General features: G+C 59.9%; 1 protein-coding gene across 1 annotated transcript; it reads right to left on the reverse strand.

The window, feature by feature from the left end:
- Window positions 1–5593: 5593 nt before the first annotated feature.
- ADAMTS15 (ADAM metallopeptidase with thrombospondin type 1 motif 15) lies at window positions 5594–15699 on the reverse strand. Its single transcript, XM_076358544.1, has 8 exons — window positions 14779–15699; window positions 10153–10285; window positions 9299–9466; window positions 8537–8820; window positions 8033–8210; window positions 7732–7913; window positions 6929–7104; window positions 5594–6470 (listed from the first exon to the last, which is right to left on the reverse strand). Exons 1-8 carry the CDS (start codon window positions 15697–15699, stop codon window positions 5690–5692), a joined length of 2823 nt encoding a protein of 940 aa, XP_076214659.1. The 3' UTR covers window positions 5594–5689.
- Window positions 15700–16407: the final 708 nt, after the last annotated feature.

Genomic DNA, 16407 nt, shown 5'->3' on the forward strand with positions numbered 1-16407 from the left:
CGGGGTCTCTCATCCCCGCTCCGCATCAGCGTTTCGTTTTACATCCCCCACCTCGCGTGAGCATCCCCGTTTTCCCCGTGCGGCGTGGGGCACGGCAGAGCGCTGCGCTGCCCTTGGCAGTTTATTTCCGCGCCTCCCCCCCGCCCGGCAGAGGTTTTCTGCAGGACATGTGTTATCAATTAGGTCCATTTGTTCAACCTACGTCTGCTTTTGCTTTTGTCTCCTGGCAAAAACTAATAATAATAATAATAATAATAATAATAATAATAATAATAATAATAATAGCAATAATAATAGCGGGGCAGCATCCCAACCTCAGGGAGTGGATCCGCAGCCACATCGAAGCGCCCTGGACCAGAAAGCCAGACAAGGTGCGAGCACTGCCCTCACCCTCGACGGTTTCTCTCCCTGACATTACACTTCAGGTACCCCCCCCCCCCCTTTTTTTTTTTTTAAATTTTTTTTCAAGCTTCTCGGGTTTCAGCTTAGGACAAATGAAAACAAGCAGATTTGCAGGCGGTCCCAGATGCGGGATCGGGTTTTAGTTTCATAAAGGCATCTGGTATGCACTGCCCAAGCCATCTTCAATCCTCGGGCTCAGCTAGGGATGGGTTTGGAGCAAAGCACTCTGTGGTTTGGCTGGAGCACCGCAGGACCTCTGTTCTCAGCAAATCCCCTCGCGTATTAAATCGTTTAAGAGAGTTTAGCACTTGCTATACGTGTTGCCTCAAGAGCTTAAGAGGCTGGAGACCTCGATGTCCCATCACGAACGCCAGCCGTGCCTCGGGCTACTATGCCATGGGGGTAGATTCAGTTTTCATGCCATTTTTACTGCTCAAGATGTAAGAAAGGGTGTATTGGGTCGGAGCAGAGGTTTGTCTAATCCAGCGTCTTTCTCCAAAGGCGGCCAAAAGCAGATACCTGGGAAGCGCCCAAGAAAAGGGCAAAGAAAGTGGATGGGAGGCTAAAATAACCAGGGGAACTAAATGCACTTGTTCTAGCAGAGGGCTTGGGTAGGTCTTTTCTTTTTTGGTAGGGGTTTTTTTTTGGTAGGGTTTGGGGTTTGGGGGTTTTTTTTGTAGGTTTTTTTTTCTTTTACACAAAACCCCACAGTGCTCTCCGCGTGCCAAAGCCAGGGAACAGGAAAACAAAATGCCGCCAGAGGGGCGTTTCAGCAATGCTCCCTGTGCCTCTCCCAGGGTGTAAGTAGCTCCTGGGAGCCTGCAGCTCTGCCCTTCGCTGCTTGAGACATTTGCTGGGAGCTTGGTGGGGCCTCCTGGGCACGACTCCTTGGCCTAAGGGAACGAGTCTCGTGCCCATCAGCCTGCGACTTTCAGTTCCCTGGCTGGTTTTAATCCCATTTTAACCACAGCAAAGCTGAGGTTTCAAAGCTACGGGTTTCCTTCACATTTAGCAGAGCCGGAGGATGCAGGTGAAGAGGCATCAGTGTCCCCTGAAGGGAAAAGCAGCCGGCTCAGCCTTTTATTAGATATCAGAGAATCCAAAGAAGACAAATTCACAGCGAAGGGAAGCAAAACACAAAATCTTTCAGTGTCAGGAAACTAGGAAGCCCGAGAGCCGTCGGCGACAGCATCTCATGACGCTGGGAAAAGCTACCCCTTTCCCTTGGACACAGCGTGTGACACTCCACATCGTTTCTCTTTCACCGGGAGCCTCTTCCTGCAGCTTCAGGCTCGATACGGCTGCGGGACATCACCTGTGTCACCCGCCTGGTGCCAGGTGTCGGTGTTTGGCTCAGCCCCGTTAAGTCACCGCCGGCTTTCCGGCGGCAAAGCGCCCTGAGCAAACAGACCACGACGTGGCTAAACACCAGCCTTCCCTTTGAGCGGGTGTTTCTGGCATCGGCGCTCGGTTTCTTCCTTCCTTACCAGGTAAATACTTGGGGCTTGCGTGGTGTTTTTGTCTCCCTGGGTGATTTTTAAGGGCCCCTGGTTAAAAGTGCGGCTGTCACCTGGTGCTGGAGGAGCAAGGCGTTGGTTTTAAATTAGGTTTCTGCTCCTGAACAGATACTCGAGGGGAAAGCTATGGCACGGGGTATTGCGCCGGGTGGAAATCTCCCTCTCTGTTCCTAATAAAGCTGTTTGCAGCTGGAGCCTTTGCAGCGTGGGCTGAAACTGAACTTTCTTGTGGGGAGAGGCGCAGGCGATCAATCCTTTATTTCCCCGTAGGAGCCGGCGAGGGGGAAGGTGCTCGGTCGGGTCTGTCGTGTTTGTTTCTTTATGGGAATCATAGAATCATAGAATAGAATCATAGAATCATTAAGGTTGGAAAAGACCTCTAAGATCATCGAGTCCAACCGTCGACCCAACACCACCATGCCCACTAAACCATGTCCCTCAGCGCCTCATCTACACGTCTTTTAAATACCTCCAGGGATGGGGACTCCACCACTTCCCTGGGCAAAGGGAGCAAAAAGCAAAGGAAGCTTGCCCCCCAGTAAAACACATTAAGTTTGCCAAATCATTACAACATAGCAGGGGAAAAAAATTGCATTTGCTGGGGGGAAATAAAATACCAAGCAATCTGTTGAGAGCTGGAGGGGCTGGAGGGGCTGGAGGGGCATCAGGCATCCCTGAGCAGACGTGTCCCATTAAAAGGCAGGGCTTTATCTCACCGTTGGCCCCGATGTAACCGGGAAAGAGGGCTCCGACTCAGGGAGGGTGTGCTGGGAATCGGCAGGAGGAACGGGCGCTGTTTTCCAGGCGCCCAGCAACCCTGCAGCCGCGCCGGGTCGGCTCAGCTGTAAAGATAACCTCGCTTTTCCTGGACCATGTGAAGGTGATGTGAAAAGGGGCAGTGACCGAGGCTTTGCCCGCATACGGAGCGGATGACGCCGGAATAGCACGTCGGGAAGGGGTGGTCCCGGACAATGGTATGTGTGGACACGGTTGTTCCAGGATGTGAGCGCGCTGTTCCAGTTTACATTAATCCGTTTAACTCTATATTGCTGTTATCCTGACAAAAGAGGATCCTGGTTTCGGGCTAAAGCAAACCAGCCTCATGCATTTAACGTCCCAGCGCAGGCGAGCCCCGAAGCTCGCAGGGACTAATCCACCACCGGGCTCCTTTAGGCTGGGTTGTTTTTTTTTTCCCAATAACAAATCCTGTAGCAGAAACAAGTCAGAATAAACCTGTTACACTTTCAAACCTGGCTTTTTTCTTTTTTCTTCAGTTAATGAGTTGAGGCCGGGATTGCAATAAGACAAGAAATGCTCTGCAGCCACCAACTAAATTACACGGGCACGACCGCGTCCCCCGGGGAACCAGGTGTAACTTTAAATACGGTTTTATTTCAGGTTTGCTATTGACGCACAAACAGCAGAGATCGATGTTTAGTATACATGGTATACACAAAGCAGCCAGTACGATCGGCATCTCCGTCCTTTTGCTGCACACTCGGCAAAAGAACCGCACACAAGAAATCCCTCCCGCCCCATCCTCCCCCCCCCCCCCCCCCCCCCCCCCGCCCCCGCCGCCGTGAACGAGGGCGACGATTTCTCGGTGGCTTGGAAACCGTCTGTTGGATGGCGAGACACAAAAGGGCAGCTCCTCAGAGCTCTGTCCCCAGGTGAAAGCGCGGCGGGCTGGGCTACGCAGGAAAACCCTCTGAAAATGGATGATACGTTCATGGGAACGGAGACCTGGAAGGGATTCCCTGGAACGTTAAATCCCATCCCCTGCTGCGCAGAGCAACCACAACATCTGCTCCTGGCTCTATCGAGCAGCGTGGAGACCCAAAATATTCTTGTGTTCAGAAAGGCATTTACAGAAATCCAAGGAGGATGGGTTCACAAACATTGTCACGAGGGGTTTGCTAAGCTGGTGGAAAGGTCTGGCAAGGAAACCCTTGTGCCACCGCTGTCCTGTTTCTTGGGATCTTTCTCGCCTTGCCCACGGCCGGAGACCTTTTGGAGCAGACCACAGGGCACAAGGAGTTTCCACGCTACATCTGCATGGGACCGAGCGAGCGAGGTAAGCTCCAAGCCTCTAGCTGCTGAGACAGCGTCTTCTGCCTCCCCATAATCTGTGTATCGTCCCCATAGTCCCTTTCTGCTGATCCCAGTAACGGCATAGCTCGACCCAGAGACTCTGGCTTGCTCACAGTCCCAGCTAATTGATTAAGAGGCACCTTCATCAGTGGAAAAGCGAGAAGCGAAATGGTCCCTGACGGTAGGATCTGAGCAAGAGACCTAAATGATGCGTTAAAGGGTCGTTGGGAAGAGGGCGATGTGTGAGGTAAGACAGCCTCCGACCACAACGGGCACGATGCTACATAACCGTCAGAGGTACCGAATAAACCCTTGCACAAAACCCTGGAGGGGGAAGCTGGTTGTAGATGCTCTGCAGCAGCAAGAGGTTCAACACCGCACCCCTGAACCCTGCTGAGACCCTTTCCCCCAGGAAAGCCCAAGACCCAAATTTATCTTCCGCTCCCGCAGCTCAAAAGCTATGCCGGGAATGTTGCCCCAGCTCCACCGAGTTCAGCTCAGGATATCTCAGGGGGGTTTAATGCATAGGAAAAATAACCCAACCTGGCCCAAAGGTTGGAGGGCAGAGGGCGGTGGGAGGTCTGGGCACGGCGTACTGGTCCCATTAAGCAGCGAGCACCATTTCCAGAGCGGAGTCAAGTACCTGCGACTCGCGGGGCTGTGTCTGACCCCATGCGGCACCGCACCGTGGTACTACAGTACAGTTGCTTGTTGCTTTTTTGGAATGACAGCTCAAATCTCAGGTCCATAGTGATCCCTTTTAGCCCTGAAAAACTTAAGGCGGGCGGTTTACAACCTGCCCTGGACCAGGGTGTAAAGGAGCATCCAGCTACGCACTGGATGCCGGCACAGCCCCATCCCAAAGCACCATAGGAAAACCTCAGCCAGGTGAGAGAGCCCACTGGGAATAACGCCGTCCCTGCTACGCAAGGTTTACATCCATCGGGGGGGGGAAGGAAGGAGGTTAAAAAAAAATACAGAGTTAAGCACCATAAAATCTACACTGGTCAGGTCATAAACATGAGGAGAAAAATGAAAATAAAGCCACCACCTTCCAGCCTGGCCCGGGGATGCTGCTGGGGCTCTCCGGACTGCCCGGGCTGCAAAGTCATCGCCAGCAAGCCCTGGAGGCGTCAGTCCCTACGAGCCCCAGCACCTCGTCACCCCGGTGGTTGGACAGTATGGTTTGCCATCGTTGCATTGGTAAATCCTTTTGGTCCCGTTTAGCACAAGTGTTGGGGAGTCCGGGGAGGGGGGAGGTAGGCTTGGCCCTGGGAAGACGGGGGACGCTTCGACTGTGCAATTTAGGGGCATCCCCCTGCCTGTCCTCGGATCCATCCCGGGCAGCGATCCCCCTCGTTTCCGTCCGTCCGTCCCCCGGCTCCCAGCCTCCGCCGGTGGGTTTCCGCGTCGTTCGGCGGCTTCGAGGTAGATGTTCATTCCTGCTCTGTCTCCAAGCGACCTGGTCGGTAAAATCCCTCTCTCCTGGGCATGTGGGGTGTGCGTGCTCTGTCCCCACGCCCAGGTCCCTTTTTCCCCCCCATTTTTTTCTTTTTTTCCCCCCCCCCTGGTTGATATGTGCTATGGACATCTCCCCCGCTCCCAAGCCCTGGCTGCCGCTCGGCCGCATCCAGCCAGAGGAACACCATGCCCTTCCTCGCAGACACCCCTTGACCTGCTCAGCACGGCCTCAAGGTGCAAAAATCCAGCTCCTGCGGCTTCCTCCGAAAATTGCAACTCTCCCGGGGCAGCAGGCGCCCGGTTGGGACCAAGCACTTCAGCGCCCGTCTCTTGAAACCCCGACCGCAGCTCTTGGAGCAGGGTGACCAAGGTCCAGCTTCCCACGCCGGGCAGGGCTCTCCGCACAGCCGGACATCGGCCGGCCGCTGTGCCGCGTCGCACTCGGCGGCTGGTTGGCCGTAGGAGTCACGACAAGCCACCGAACGCTTCTGCAACCCATCACCGCAGGTGACGGAGCAAGCCTCCCAGCCGCCCACCGCCCACTTGTAGGAGGGACGCTTGTAGCTCGGTCTCCCACCGTCCAAGCGGTTGGACAGGCTGAGGACACTGTTGTTGAGGTCCGGTGGGGTCTTGCCCTCCTTCTTGTAGGAGGACTTGTCCTCCTTGCTCTCCTTGGGGAGGTAGAAGGAGTAGCGTACCCGAGGAGGGGTCATCTTCCCCACGGAGAGCACCTCCAAAGTCAGGGGTTCCTGGATGGGCTTGAAGGCTTGGAGGCTCTCGACGGCAGTGCCGGTGCCGCTGTACCGCAGGACGCTGCCCTTCACCATCAAGTCCCTCTCCACGGCCGAGACGATGAAGTGGCCGTTCAGCAGGTACTTGCCCTGCCCGTTCTTCAGTGCCAAATAGTTGTCGTCGCCGATCAGCCCTTTGTAGCCCCGCTGCCTGATGTCGATGTTGGAGGCGCCCGCGGGGATAACCACCACGAAGTTGTAGCCGTGCCTGGAAGAGAAGAGCAGGCAGGGCAGGCTGTCAGGCAGGAGACATCCCGCTACGACGTGACCTCAGCCCGAAGCTCTGCAGCTACAGCCCTGAGACCTTCCCACCCCTACGGTTATCTCCTCCTTCCCCGTGAAGATCACTTTGAATCTCTTCCCTACGCTGAGTTTCATCTAGGCTGAGGTCCCCCAGATATGGGAAGATGCTTCAGCTCCTCTGGCTCAACAGTACAGATGCACTGGAGATAACTCACTCCATCAGCAGGAGCCGTTAGCACGTTAAATGTGCCCTGCTCCTCCTTCAGAGCTAGCCCAGGTCTCCATGCAGTGATGTGCACTAGCACCAGGAGCATTTGCTCGGGACGGACTTAGCCCCCGTCACCATCTCCACCACCTTCCTGCATCCGCCCCAAAAAGCAGAGCTCGGGGAGGGGGAAGCATGCGCGGTCCCCTAACACTCACATGGGTTTGGTGAACAAGCCCGAGACCTTCTTGCAGCTCTTGTTGTCTCCTCCGCAGACACTGCATTTGTCGAACTTCTTCTTGGAGCCCAGCTTCCCGTCGCAGCCCGCTTTGATGCATTTGCCCTGGACGCAGACCGAGGTGGAGTCTGGGGAGCAAGGGGTGCCGTCCACAACCTGCACGAGGGTGAGCAAAACAAGCCGCTGCATTTCCCTGTGCCACCCCACAAACACCCCTGACTGCGGCCATCCAACCCGGGGCTACCCAAATCCATCCAACAGGTCCTGAGGAGATGCTAGCAGGCACCATGTCGCCCTTTGCTCACGCTCTGCTTTGCAGTCAGGCTTTTTAGGGTCTCTGAGAAGAGCCGGATGGGACTAGATCCCTTTTCTGCTGCATCTACATCATTTTCTGCCCTTTCTGTTGCATCAGTGGGAAAGGGAACAGGCTGCGCTGGGGAGACAGCTAACACCACCCCGCTCAGTCCTGTGTCTGGCCGCCCGCCCTGTCCGGCACGTGCATTGCTTCCCCAGCATCCTAATTATCATCCTCTATTTCAGGGCTATGGGCATATCCCAGAGGCACCTTTACAAACCCAGAGGAAGACCCTCCACAGACCAACTCCAGCCCTGAAATAAATAAGCGGACACGTATGTGCTGATTCATACCAGCCTGGTGGATTCCCGTCCTCTGCAACCTCATCTAACACCAGCTGCCCACCAGACAAGGAAGATGCATTCATTTCTAGGCACCCTGGGGTCACCCTACAGCCCAGATCCTGACCCCGGGGGTCCCTCACCAACCTTGGGTGCCAGCACGTAGAAGTAGCCGGTGCCGTTAGCCCGGCAGATGAGCTTGCATTTATCCCGGGGCGAGATGCCGGAGTATTTGGGGACCCAGGAGACGGAGGCGGTGAGGCGGTTTGTGCTGTGGCTGTAGCCGTTGAAAGCCTCACACTGCTCCTCGCGGAAGCTCTTCCCCGGCACTGGAAAAAATGGGGAAGTGCATGGGATCGGGGACCAGCCTGGACCTCCGGCGCCGGTTTTACGGGGTTGTTACAGGTCATGCACACAACCACGAGCAAGTTGAGCTCCAGTCCCTTACCTGCAGCAGAGCAGGGGTCCAGGTTGCAGGAGCGGTACTTGACACGGACGCCCTCGCAGTAGGAGCCCCCGTTGGCAGGCACTGGGTCGGTGCACTCCCGCTTGGCCAGCTGCACCCCGCCGCCGCACGTCCGCGAGCACTGCCCGTAGGGCGCCCACTTCGCCCAGCCGCCGTCCACCTGCGGGGACGTGGCAGGGTGAGGTGCTGCATCCCCTTCGCCACCGGCTCCATCCCGAGTGGGGGGCTCTCTGGACTCGGAGCCATCCCTTCGCAAGCAAAACCTCTGCCGGCTGCCCCCAAACCTGCCCGGGGCTGGATGGAGCGGAGCAGCAGCATCCCTCCTTGAGAAATATGCAATACCCAAGGGACCTCCAACTCTTTTCACATCAGTGTCCCCCGCCGGGTCTCCAGCACCAGGAGGCAGGGGACTGCTCAGCCAGCACCCATGCAAAAACTCGGGGCAACCCCGCGGGATGTTTTTGGGCTCACTGCGCAGGTACTCACCCTGTACTTACTGATGTTATGCCTCTCAACGCAGGCGCCCTTCAAGCAGAAGCGCCCCTCGCTGCAGCCGGTGCCGTCCGCCCAGGGGAAGTGACGGGTCTGGCAGACGATCTGCCCGCGCGCCTTCCCCGTGCACCAGAGCTTGGCGCAGTACTGCATGTATGGGCACGGCTTGGAGCCCACGCCGAAGGCCAGCTCGCACTGCTGGTTCAGGCTGTAGCTCGTCCCCGGCAGGTCTTCGGGCAGCGGGATGGGTTTGGTAGGCTGGTCCAGCAAGCAGTCTCCTGTGGGAGCGGGGATGGGGGGGGGGGTCTACCGGGTCCTCGGGGGGTTGTACGGACCAGTGTGGGGAGGGAGAGCATTGCTGTGGGGAGGTGAGGGATGGCTGCCGGTAATTTGGCCAAAGCTATCCCAGCCGCACGCCGCCAGCGGGAGCGGGTGCTACCCCAGGGATGCCCTCGAGGTCAGCTGCATCCCAGACCCAAGTGACTCCCTCTCTCGGTGACGCTGGGTAGAGCCATGTCGGCAGCCTCAGGGCAGAGGCTGTCCCCTCACTGCTGGGGACACCCCGGCACTGAGGAAGCCCGGCCGATGCAGAAGCGCTGCCAAACCCCCCATTTCCTTCTCACTTTGTTTGCAGAGAGGCGAGAAGAGTTAACTCTACAGCCCATCAGCCTCTCCCAGTAACCAGCCCCAGGGACGTATCCTGCTCCCGCAGGGCAGGGACACGGGTAAGAGGGTGAGGGGCGCAGGAGGGCTCACCGTGACCACTGTCGAGGAAGTCGGTGATGATGGCAGCGCTGCAGGCTGACCAGGGGTTGGCACGGTCAATCTGGATGAGGGTGGGGGACATCATGTGGTTGGTCTTCAGCCGGCCGAAGACCTCCTCGCAGGCCTTCACGTTGTCGTGGGGCATGTTGAAGACGTGGCCTGGGGGGGGAATAAAGGCGGGGGGCAGCATGAATAACCCCACTTGGCACGCGGAGTAGGGCCCCCACAGCTTCTTGCAATGGGGGAAACTGAGGCACGGAGTGGGGCAGACCCTTGCAAGGATTGCAATGGCTGTGGACAGCCCAGGAGACACCTGGGGAAGGACGATGCTCATGCACGCCCTGGCTCAGACCGCACGCAGGCACTGGGAGCTTGCAGGACCGGCACACGTGAGCCACCCTGCTGGCAGCGTCCCTGAGCCAGCGAGCTTTCCGGCACTCTGTCCCGGCTGTTTCATGCATGTGGAAAGCACACGGGAAAGGAAGGACAAGGGAAATTGCAAACAGAAGGAGACTTCAGCGCTCGCCCCCCCTCCATCCTCCTCCTCCTCCTCCCACCGAACACCGCAAGTGTCTCCGGAGGTAGGTGTGCCCTCTGCCTGTTATTTCAGGACTCCTGAATCCTGGAAACCCAGCCGAGGTAGCAACCACAACAGCAAAGCCTTTCGCTTTCTCAGCAGCTCTTTCCCACCCGGCTCGGGGGGGTCTCATCTCCCGAGGTGGAGTTTCCCTGTCACCAGATGCCGGTTATTGTCTGATCTTCCGGAGGTTGAAGCCAGGGTTATTTTGAACCTCACCGGTTCCTGGCATTCCTCCCGAGAGGACGGGGAGAGCAGGGAGCCTTACCCAGCTCGTGGGCGGTGGTGAAAGCCGAGGGCAGCCCGTCGTCCTCGATGACGGAGCAGCTGCGCTTGGGGTCACACATGGTGCCCACGTCCGCCATCCCCAGTGTGTCGCAGGTGGTGGCACCGCACAGGTCCTGCGAGGCACGGAGGCAAGGGGTTAGTCGCAGGGCCAGCACGGGCATCACAGTTCCCCATCCCCACCCCATCCCCGGTACCCCACGGGGAGCAGATCCCAGGCTGCTGGGGGGAGGCAGCCCAAAGGGATGGGGACCGCACCAGGCTGCGGAGGCAGGAAACCTCACCCTGACCCCGACCAGGCTGCAACGATGCGTCTGCATTTAACCCTGGCACCGGGGATGCTTTTTGTGCGTAGCATCCTCCCGTGCCTTCAGTGACAGCCTTTCCCACCCGAAGGGCTCCTCTGGCCAGGGTGGAGGCGGTTTTGGCACGGAGGAGTCAGCCTGGCTCCGTCCTTCAGCGCGATCTCGAGGACCGGACCCAGGCGGGTGGACGGGAAGGCACCTGGCCTTGGGCTCACAGCTGAGCCATTTCTCAACCTCATTTCTCAACTTCTTCCGAGGAACAAGAAGCGCCTGGACCAGGCCCAGAGGTTCCCAAGGTTAAGGGAACAGCTCCTGTCTCTCCAAGACAGTTTACAGCCGTCCCTCAAGGAGCAACCAAGCCCAGACTGAAGGAGAAACCAGCCCAGCCTTCCACCCCCAACACAAGGACTGCTGGACCCCGAGTAAGATGCAGCTGGGACAGGGGACGGGAAGGGTTCCATCGTAAGTGGATCTGCCCTTCTTCAGAATCCAAAGGCACTCGTGCAAATAAAAAGTCCCTGTTCGAAGATGCCCTGCCGCTGCAGCCTAGCAGTAGCCTTGTCCTCAGATGCCCCTTTCCCCTGCTGGGGTCTCTCGGTGGCTTGGGAGGGCTGGAGCATCGTCCCCATCCCTGGGTGCCATCCCAGCCGGGCTGGGAGCTGCAGGGGAGGCTGTGCAGGGGGTAGGGAGCAGCTTTCCACATGAAAACGTAAGGGACTTGCCGGGCGCTCCCATGCTATAAATAATCGTGATTCATGCTCAGCGCTCGCCCAGCCAAAGCGCCTGGGTTGCTCAAAAATCTCGTATGAGCGGCTCTGCCAACATTTCCAGCGAGGTTTCCAAGCTGAAGGCATTCCCATGCAGGCAGGTTCAACCCTGGGTAAATAACAGTCCCGACGACTTCAGAGAGCCCCAGCCAGGGCTGAGATGGCTTTAACAGGAGACCTGCGGCTACGAAGTCTGGAGGCACAGACAAGACCGTGATCTCTGGAGAGGTGAGGCAGAGAAACGCCTGGGTCTGGGCTGGCTATCGCGGCTGGTGGAAAACCCCGTCATGCAACCAGGTTCAGCTCTCTGCTCTGCAACAGTTTTCCGTGTCGGCCGGGACCCTGCCGCATCCCTGATCCCACCGTGCATCGATGCTGGCAGGGACAAGCAGGTGGCAACCCCTCACCCCCAGCGGCAAGGCCACCGCCGGTGAGCGCAGGGTGACTAAATGGGGCTGGCAAACCCCAGCGCAGGGTCCCCTGTCCCAAAATGCCACCAAAGGCCGGTGCCATCGCCACGCTGAGCTAACCCAGGGATGCAGCTTGCCCAAGCCCCCCTGCCCGTGCTCTCCCCCGTGGCAGTCCCAGCGCTGGGAGTTTGGGGGTGAAGGCGGGGCGCGGGGGACACACACACACACACAGCATCACGGGGAAGAGGCGGCCGCTCGCGGCTCCCCACTCTCTGCTCTTTGAAGAGTTGCCATTTCCTCGCTGGCGCGGCGAGCTTTTGGCTCCCGGCCCAACACCTGCACTGACACACTGACCCACTTCTTGCTCTGAACCTCGCCTGCCGGCTGCGGGGATACACAAACGAGCAGCTCTTAACGGGGTTTTCCCTAACCCCCCAGCCACAGCCTCCGAGGGGCAGCCCGCTTTGAAAGGCTGGGCAGCATCCCTGGGCTCTAATGAGGGGTCCTGACCCCCCAAAAAACACCTCCTCCAGCTTTGCCGGGGGTCCAGCCTGCTCAGGAGGGGAGGCAATGCAAGCAGCGGCACAAGGATGGAGCTACAGGGGGGAGGAGAGAGAAATGCAAGAGGTTTAAGGTGGGAAAGTGGCATGCAAAGGGCCAGCTCTGCCTTTCCACGGTGTGCTCACTGTCACCGATACCCCCTGCTGCCAGCCCAAATAAAGGGAGGACGCCCGGTGCCCCTCGCACCATGCCGTGGGGCTGCAAACAACCTGATGCACCATCAGGGCTCTTCTGACAGCCCGACCTTCATCTGTGGGCACTTCTTCATCCCCTTGTGAACTTCTCAAGGTGTTCTGCAGGTCAGTTGGGGAGGATCCTTGTGGCAATTGCATTAATTCGCCTACTCAGAGGCCAGGTCATATGCACTCTCCCAACCGTAGAGGCTTCCCACGTGTGTCCAAAGCAACCCCGAAAAGCTGAGCCTTGAGCAACAGAGCGTGGGTTTCCAAATTCCCCACGGAATCTGCTGCACGCCAGGCTACAGTCAGATGTTCCTTGGCGCGACGTCCCTTCGGTTTTACAGCAGGCCAAAGATGTTCAGCAAACCTTTGCTGGTGGGACGTCAAGGTTAAGGATGGGTGAGAAGCTTGACCGAGCCCTTTGCCGTGGTGTGCAACGCTATTTCCAAGAGGCAGGAGTGAGGCTGAAGGCTGGATGCTCTGCAGGACCCTCCAACAAGCACCGGCTCAGGTAGGAAGGTGAAGGTCACACGGCTGGAGTTGCTGGCAGATCTGCAACCGCCGGCCGAGAGGGACCGAGCCCCCCAAAGGCAAATCCGCAATCCAGCACGACCGACGTCGGGAGGGAGCAAAGCCGAGCGGGAGGGGACAGCCCCATTCATCAGCAACTCATTGACACAACTGGAAACTGCCTATCAACCGGGCTTGAGATGAAATTTAAGTCGGGGGCTAATGTAACAGCTTTTTGGCAGGGAGATAAGCTCCGGGGTGTCAGGGGACCACAGATGGATGCACTCAAGGAAGGCAGATGTCTCCTCAATCGTGTGCCTTTGCACCGAGCTTGCTTTGGGATTTCAGGAATGGATTGTTTAGCAACCTGTAAAAAATGCAGCCCGGCCGTGATCCGCAGCTTTCGAATCGCTGGGACCGAATCCATCCCCTGTGCGGCTCCGGTGACCTCACCGGGTTTCCACCAGAGGTGGAGCTGGCTTGTCCCCGCAGGGGTGTCAGCAGGCTTCCTCCTCTTCGCAGCCGCCCCGTGCAGGCAGGAGCTGCTCCAGCAGGCTGAGGTTCAACCCTGCCTGTGCTCCGGCACGATGTACAGCCGGCCGGAGGACACGGCCCCTGCCCAGGGCAGGGGGGACGGGGAGAATGGGCGGGACGAGGTCTCACACGTCCTGCACAGCATCGTTCCTGCTCCAGGCCATCATCAGCCCGCGCTGACCCCAGGCTAGGGGCGGCTGAACTGAGCTGGACGCTATATCCTTCCCACCCACGAGTGCTTGACCTGGAAAGATGTTTTGGGAACGGTCTCCCTGCTGTTGAGGGGAGTGCCCGACCTGTCCCTAATCCAAAGACGTCTGGGCAGGGATGGGGGAAGGAGAAAACACAAGTTGGTAAAACATGACGGTCCCCTTCAAGCTGGGCTCGTCCTTCTCCCCTCCCGTTAGCAATTTGGGGGTGCAGGCCGTAACACCCCACAGCCAGGCACCGCACCCATGTCAACGCTGAGACAGAACCGCAGGGAAGAGAAGGAGCATTTGGGGGGAGGCTCCGGGAGCAGTGTCACCGCTTCGGTGTCACCCAGTTTATCGGGATGGGAGGATGGAGAGCTCATCCCGGCGCAGCAATCACCCCACACCCCACGTAGCCAAAAGCGAGCAAAAGGCAGCTCGGCAAAGCCCCTCTCCCACCGCAGGGATGCGGCCAGCTCACGGCAGCGGTGGGGGAGGACTCTGGCCTCCCCCTCCCCAAGGGCTGCAAGCGCTGGCTCTCTCTCTGATGCTTTTCTTCCAGCCCTGAACTGGGTCCACGTGGAGCAGCCAGCGTGCGGAAGAGAGGTCCAGGTTCTCAGGAGGACCATGAGTCAGAGGAAGCGGGGAAAGGGTTTTTTTTTTTCTTGGCAGGTGGCACCGTGAGCTGTTCCCAGCCGGGGAGGGGGAAGCGGGGCCGCGCTCCTCCTCTTCTGGGCTCGGACCCCGCATTTCGGGGTGGCGGCCGCTGTGCGCCAGAGCCGCTGGGCACTGGCTGCTGAGGCTCCTGCCAGCAGGCAGGGGATGGAGCGGCAGGTTTCTGCCCGTGGGGACAACCTGCCTTTGCACACCTCCTGGCCTCGCTCACCCCCTGGCAGGGCTTTCTCCGGGCTGCTGGCCAAAACCTCCCCAGAGGACAGCGAGGGCTGGCTCAAGCAGGCTTGCTCCACACCTCTGCTCCCCCCGCCCCGGCATCTGAGGGTGGAGGGTCCCTTGGGAAAGGGGGATCGGCCACAAGCGCAACCTCCTCCAGCGTGCACTGGAGGTGGGGCGCAGGTGGCAGGAGGCCTTAGCACGGTGCAGAGCTCCTTGAAACTGGGGACAGCCCCTCTGGGTCATCCCCCCTGCACCCACCTGCTTGGTGAAGAGGATGGCGGTGTCCCAGTACTCGGGGTGCTTGTCGCTGACCTTGTTCCACTTCTTCTGCCAGGCGCAGAAGTTGCGGAGGGTGAGGGCGGCGTTGCCGGTGACCTTGGGCCCCTTGTCATCCTGCCCGATGAGGAGGAACTTGACCACGGAGATCTGGATGGGGTTACGGATGCTGGGGTGCTTGTAGAGGCGGGCGGCCGTGGCCATCAGGGTGAGCAGGTAGTGCTGGAGGTCATCCCCGTGGAACTTCACCATCGACTCGTCGGCCACCACCAAGGTCTCCACGTAACGGGGGACCGAGGCGAAGCGCTTGGCCCGACCCCCTTTCCCCCCCCCACGCCCCCGGTACTTGTCCAGCGCCTGCAGCACCCCGGGGGTGAGCCCGGAGCCCACGGCGCAGCGGGATGCTCCGGCCCCGACGGGGCGGCCGGGGCTGCGGCGCTGCAGGCGGTGGGCTCCGCCGGCCGCCCCCCCCGCCAGCGGGCTGATGATGTACTCGGCTCCGCGGTAGCCGAAAGCCCCCCGGAGCCCCCCGCAAAGGCTGAGGGCGGCGAAAGACTCCCGGTCGGCGTTGACATCCCCCGAATAAAAGCAGTGGCGGAGGCCGGGGAGGGGGCGGGCGGCGCCGGGCGCGACCCCCAGGTAGTGGGCGGCGAAGGCGGGCGCGATGAAGTGGGCGTCGGGGGAGAGATGGAGGTAGAAATCCTCCCCGAAAGCCGAGAGCTGGAAAACCACCGCTTGCCCTCCCCGGGGGGGCTCGGCGGGACCCCGCCTGAAGTAAGGCCGCCCGTTGATGTCGGGGTCCAGGCGGAGGGGGGTGACCACCTCGGTGTCCGCCGGGGGACCCCCCGAGGGCAGGCTCAGCCCCGGGGCGCCCAGCAGCAGCAGCGGCAGCAGCGGCAGCATCGTCCCGGCGGGCTCACGCCGGCGGCATCGGGGTTCGGGGGAGGTGGGGGGGGTGGGAGAAAGCAGGACCCGGCCCCCCCCCTTCCTCCCTCCCTCCCTCCCTCCCTCCCTCCCTCCTCCTCCTCCCAAAACTCGGCGGAGGCTGGAGGGGAGCGGAGCGGCCGTGCGAGCCGCCTGCCCCGCCGCTACCTGCCTTGTGGGGCGCATCGGGTTTATATACGGCGGGACCGGGACGGGGGGGGGGGAGCGGGGCGCGGCTTGGCCCCGCCGCAGCCACTCCGGTGCGGGGGGCCGGGAGCGGCGGAGCGGGGCCGGCGGAGGAGCGGGGCCGGGAGATCCGCGCTCCTCCCGGGGCTGCCGCCGCCTCCCCGGAGCGGGGCTGGGGACGGAGGGACGGGACGGGAGACGGCACCGCGATGGGGATGGGGGGACGGGATGTGGGGAGGGGGGGGGGAACCTCTTCACTTGTATTCTTGCAGCGGAGAGGGGGACCCTGCGGCCCCCCAGGGATGCTCCCGTCTGCCGGGCTCCCTCCTGCCGCTCTCCGGTCGTGCTGGGTCCTGCTCTAAGCGAAGGGGTAGGATGAAGGTCTGCGGCCCCGAGGCGGGGGGGGGGGGGTGTCTCTGGTTGGGGCAGGGGCGTGCAGCGAAGATGAAAGGTCCTCTGCTCCGCGCTGGTATTTGGGAGAGTTCTGGAGAGCGGGGGGAC

Source organism: Aptenodytes patagonicus, chromosome 23 (assembly GCF_965638725.1).
Source record: "Aptenodytes patagonicus chromosome 23, bAptPat1.pri.cur, whole genome shotgun sequence".
Classification (NCBI taxonomy): Eukaryota; Metazoa; Chordata; class Aves; order Sphenisciformes; family Spheniscidae; genus Aptenodytes; species Aptenodytes patagonicus.

Coding starts and splice junctions, on each gene's coding strand:
- ADAMTS15 (XM_076358544.1), bottom strand. CDS start 15,699: ATGCTGCCGCTGCTGCCGCTGCTGCTGCTGGGCGCCCCGGGGCTGAGC. Junction 9,467..10,152: donor CACCACCGCCCACGAGCTGG/GTAAGGCTCCCT, acceptor TTCCCCCCCCAG/GCCACGTCTTCAACATGCCC. Junction 8,211..8,536: donor ATAACATCAGTAAGTACAGG/GTGAGTACCTGC, acceptor ACGTCCCCGCAG/GTGGACGGCGGCTGGGCGAA.